We start from the raw sequence: 5,000 nt of genomic DNA, 5'->3' as shown, positions 1-5,000 counted from the left end.
GAGGTGGTGGGGATATTTTTTTTTTTTTCCAACTCTTGGAATCATTTTAAATTGTAATTCCGAAAGTATCCCATTTTACGCAGAACACTTGATTATATGTGTGATTTGTGGGATCTATCAATTATATTTTACACGCGTATCAAAAAAATTCCCGTTACATCATAATGTATATCTGCGACGTGACAGACAAATGGATGTGACCCTGAAGACGTTTAATTGATGTAACACACACTACATGATCCACAACAAAGCCGTAGCAGTTTTGTAACTGAATTAGGGAAAAAAATATGAATATCTGCAGGCCTTCAACGAAAAATCGTGCTATGTCGCTCAAAATAGATAATTGTCGTATCTAACATGGCAACTCTTTATAGACACGTAACACTTCCTTGTCATGAGGAGTCAGGTCTCTGGATGAGGTTGCAAAGTCAGTGTACCGGCGTGCTCGCATAAACCTCATAATTAACCCACATTGTATCCACACAGACCCAGTCAGACTTCAGATAAACCCACATAGACTCGCATGGCCTTCTTATGATATAGCCTTCATATATTAGTGCAAAATCTACATATTGTAACTTGGCCTTCATTTCTGTAGCCTGTAGTTAGATCAGGCCAATGCTACCCATTCATAGTCATTTTTACAGCAATGCTTATTAATAGATATAGTTTTTATAAGTTTTCGAATTTACTGTCAAAAAGTGGTATATTGAATATTCTCAGACTTTGAGGTATCTTTTAACAACAAGGGAATATCTGTTTGTGTTAAATAAATTAGTATTGTTACAGTGTCGTATCTAATAACATCACATTATGATAATTATCTGAACCAAGAGTGTAACAAGTTCCAGAGTCATTTATCATGTATGGTTCAAGGAATCTATTCTTTCGTGTGCTTTCATGGTTGAGTCTTGTTCATATATTAGAAAAATACATTTAACTTTGTAGTTTACTTTTGTGTAGACATTGAAAAAAATTATAATGTAAAGATTTTTCATTCATTTTTTGCCAGATTTATTTTGAGATTACTTAATAACCAGTTGTTATCATTTAAATGAATATGATGTTCAGTTTGTTAATGTCAATATGAATTTTACATATTTTGCCAGGAGATTTGCAAAGCACATTTATTTATCACTAATCTGATTCATCCCATTTCCAGGCGCAGATTGTGTAAGCAGTCAGTGTATCTCAATTCGAGAATGTCCAGTTCTGCTAAAACTTTTACAAGATCCTACACGAAGCAATATCAAGAAGCTACAAGATGCCACCTGCTTTATCAGGAACCGGGAACCTATGGTAAGTTATAAGGTTTATGAAAGATCATTACATTTATATATGAAGAAGGTTTATTGAATACCGTGAGTATCTGCCATAGTAGATATATTTTATGTGAGATAACTAAATATTTTTTATTTTCATAAATACATTTTCCCTTGTCTCTAGGTATGCTGTCCATCTATAACTACAACTGAGACACCTACGCTTCCCACAAAGTCTCTACTCCCAGAAAATTGTGGACACAGTGCTCCCTTGAACAGAATTGTGGGTGGAGAAGTAGCCCCACTTGATGCATATCCATGGAAGGCTATTCTAGGATACAGAGGTAAGAAAAGATGGTCTATCACATGAAATTTCTTTGTAATAGATATCCTGTGATCTGTTATTTTGTTTGATTTGTAGATGGAGCTACTTGATTTTGATAGTCAATGTTATTATTTTTTAAATATTTCCTGGGTAGATGTATATGCTTTAAGTATATTATATCAAGACCAAAATGACACACAAAGTTGGCTTTAGCTAAAATGATCTCAAAGTCTTCTTCTTCTTCTTCTTTTTTCTGTTTCTAAGAAAACAATTAAATTTCTTTTTTGGTATTGTGTTGGTTTGTTTTGTTAAATTTAGTGTTTTTATACTTTCAGACTCTGGGTTACCTAACACTGAATTTCTCTGCGGGGGTTCAGTCATTAATGAGAGATATGTTCTTACTGCTGCCCATTGTGTAGATCCTGGTACACTTGGCACACGGAAATTGTAAGTTGTGTTTGACGAAAAGATTATTTATGTTATATTTTGAAGATATGCAGATACACAGAACCTATACCATACAAGGAATTCATAAATTATGTAATGGACGTTTAAAACAACATTCTGATTATTTATACACCATTTCTTTCTGTTCAGGGAAGTAGTTCGACTGGGTGAATGGGACCTCACCTCCACAGAAGACTGTGAAAGCACAAATGGCGGTGGGCTATTCTGTGCTCCTCCGGTTCAAGATTTCGAGGCTGAGGAAATTATTGCTCATCCCTCGTACAACACTCGTGTGCGTTTCTCCGATGACATTGCACTCATTAGGCTCAACAGGCCCATTAACTTCCAGGAATCAGCAGGTAAGTTGACCAAAAGGAGTTATGTACATAAAATGGCCTGTGTGTAAATGAAATACATGAGCAGAGAGATATATATATGTAATTGGAAAACATTAGTGATCATAATATATGTCACATAAGGTATTATAGAAGCTAGAATAGGAAGGATATTATATAGTAGATGTCGCATTTAAATGAAAAGCTACTAAATTTTATAGACATGTAAGAGGAGTGAAAGAGACAGTAAACACATCTCTGATATGGCCTTTAATCCCAAATGTTATTCCATCTTTACAATCTTCCAGGATTTGTGTTGCCTGTGTGCCTGCCTCCATCTGACTTCTCCCCACCTACAGCAGCTGTTAACAAATCAGCAATTGCAGCTGGATGGGGCTTCACTGAAACTGGCTCTGCAAGTAACAAAATTAAGCATGTAAAGTTGCCATTGATTGACAATACTGAGTGTAGTCAGATCTACAGAGGCAGTATAGTCGGTGAACAGGTAAGGACATTCAGATTTGTGCATATATAGTTCATATGAGAAATATGAAGATTCAAAAGAATACAGTTAACAATTTATTTTGACCTTCATAAGATCAAAATATTCCAAAAAGTTGATATGTTTGTTTTATATTCATATATTTATTTACTTTGATAGTGCAACCTTTCAAGTATTTTCAAGTTATATACAAAGGCTGCAAAATTATTAAAATTCATGATATTCTGAATTTGTCAGAAATATTCTCTATATATGTCGGTACAATTTAATCTTGTTTTTTCAGCTCTGTGCCGGCGGTAAGGCTGGTGAAGACTCTTGCAGTGGAGACTCAGGTGGTCCCTTGGTACTTGCCGGTACTTTTGGTCCTCCTTACCAGCAGATTGGCGTTGTCTCCTATGGTCCTGTCAACTGTGGCCAGCAAGGAGTACCTGGTATCTACACATCTGTAAGCAGCTACAGGACATGGATTGAACAAAACTTAAAGCCATAAATGAGTTCTTAGATGACAGTGATTTTAGTTCAGCAGTATTGAGAGGCTAGTAATGAGGGTAAATAGTGATGATAGTATTTTCAAATGATGGACTTTTGAGAACAGCAGTATTTTTTGTTTGGAAAGTATAATTTTTTTGTCTACATTTTCTTAATACTGTAGTTGGCATGCACTCAGGAAATAAAAGTGGTCAGATCAAAATAATTGGCAGCTTCATCAGTGTTGCAAATAGATTTTTGGAAATTCACTCTTGGAAGATTAGGAAAATTAAACTTGATCATTAGGTTGATAGCCATTTCGCTTTAATAGTTGATTTAATGCTTTTACCTCTTTGATACATTCCTGGAAATGAAAACAGTATTACATATTCACCATTTGACTGTTTTCATAAAGATTATTCAATACTTTCTGAAATTTGAATATTGGAATTGATAGTTCATGGTGCTAGCTAGGAGCCTCATACATCCATAATTATATTTATAATTCTTTCAGAAGATGATATTCAATTGTAGTGCAAATATTTCCTATAAAAGATATAACACATGTCTCAGATTTAAGGATCTATTGTAATGAAAATGAGACTGACAGACTGTGATCTGTTAAATCATATAAGAAAATGTGCAATGGAGATAAAATTATTAAACTCAAGATGCAATCTATTATTAAAAAGCATGTACTGCATTATTAAGTGTTAATATGACCTTTCATTGACTGCAATTTGAGATTTAAGCATGGGTTTGATATTTTTGTTATACAATTGGTTACTTGTGATAATTACAAATGATGAATGTGAAGGATTGATATAATACAGATTAAGTTACAGATAGGTATGATGTATAAGAACGTGAATTGTTGACAATGCTTTCATTTATTAAGAATGCTCTTGGTTGTTCAAATGATACCTGATATTTCATAAATAATTGTGTCTATGTATGTATTTATATTTAATAAAATTGTTCCTTTATTTTTTTCTCTTTATTTTAGTTGTTAACATGATAATGACTCATTCTTATGATTATTATTTTTATCAATGAATATATTTTTCTCTAATCCCTAAGGAGATCATTTCCTCTACCTCATTCATATTAAGTGTTTCTGGAAATGGTGAAAAAGTAGCTCAATATTTTATTATGTGCTTGTCAAATAATAATAACCTAGGCATTCATATACTATAGTGTTATATAATTACTGTAATAGGATAACTCAGCAGTGGCCAGCAAAGAGTACCTGGTATCTATACAATTGTAATCAGCGACAGGACATGGAGTGAACAAAACTTAAACCCATAAATGAGTTTATTAGCTCATACTGATATTGTTTAATGATAATGATTTGTTATGCTTCTTGGAAGCATGTGAGCAAATGCATAATGAAGATGAAATAACTACGCTCAGAGAGAGACAGGTAAACAGACAGAGAGGCATTAGAATTAAGAAAATAGGATATTTCTTCAGGACAGAAAAATTATATTGTTGATTTTTAAGGTAATAACTTTGCAATATGTTAAAAATAGATGTATAATAACCAAACTAAGCAAAGTAAAGTAATTTTTCAGTTCTGAGATTGAATAATATACTTTACCATATCAGTCTAGAGAAGCCCATGAAATGTAATAAAAAAGAAATATGCTTGTATGTCT

At 33.2% G+C, this 5,000-nt stretch overlaps 1 protein-coding gene across 1 annotated transcript in view; it reads left to right on the top strand.

The window, feature by feature from the left end:
• Nucleotides 1-4,326, top strand: part of LOC125039511 (CLIP domain-containing serine protease 14D-like) — a 6,813-nt gene extending 2,487 nt beyond the window's left edge. Inside the window, exons 3-8 of the mRNA XM_047633533.1 lie at nt 1,163-1,299; nt 1,447-1,606; nt 1,923-2,034; nt 2,185-2,393; nt 2,678-2,874; nt 3,155-4,326. Of these exons, the coding sequence (XP_047489489.1) occupies nt 1,163-1,299; nt 1,447-1,606; nt 1,923-2,034; nt 2,185-2,393; nt 2,678-2,874; nt 3,155-3,361 (1,022 nt within the window). The 3' untranslated portion in view covers nt 3,362-4,326. The remainder of the gene's footprint in view (nt 1-1,162; nt 1,300-1,446; nt 1,607-1,922; nt 2,035-2,184; nt 2,394-2,677; nt 2,875-3,154) is intronic.
• The last annotated feature ends 674 nt before the right edge of the window (nt 4,327-5,000 follow it).

The sequence above is a fragment of the Penaeus chinensis genome, chromosome 27 (genome assembly GCF_019202785.1).
Source record: "Penaeus chinensis breed Huanghai No. 1 chromosome 27, ASM1920278v2, whole genome shotgun sequence".
In the NCBI taxonomy this organism is placed as follows: domain Eukaryota; kingdom Metazoa; phylum Arthropoda; class Malacostraca; order Decapoda; family Penaeidae; genus Penaeus; species Penaeus chinensis.
The sequence above is the reverse complement of the archived record's forward strand: the minus strand, read 5'-3'. Positions and strand labels throughout refer to the sequence as shown.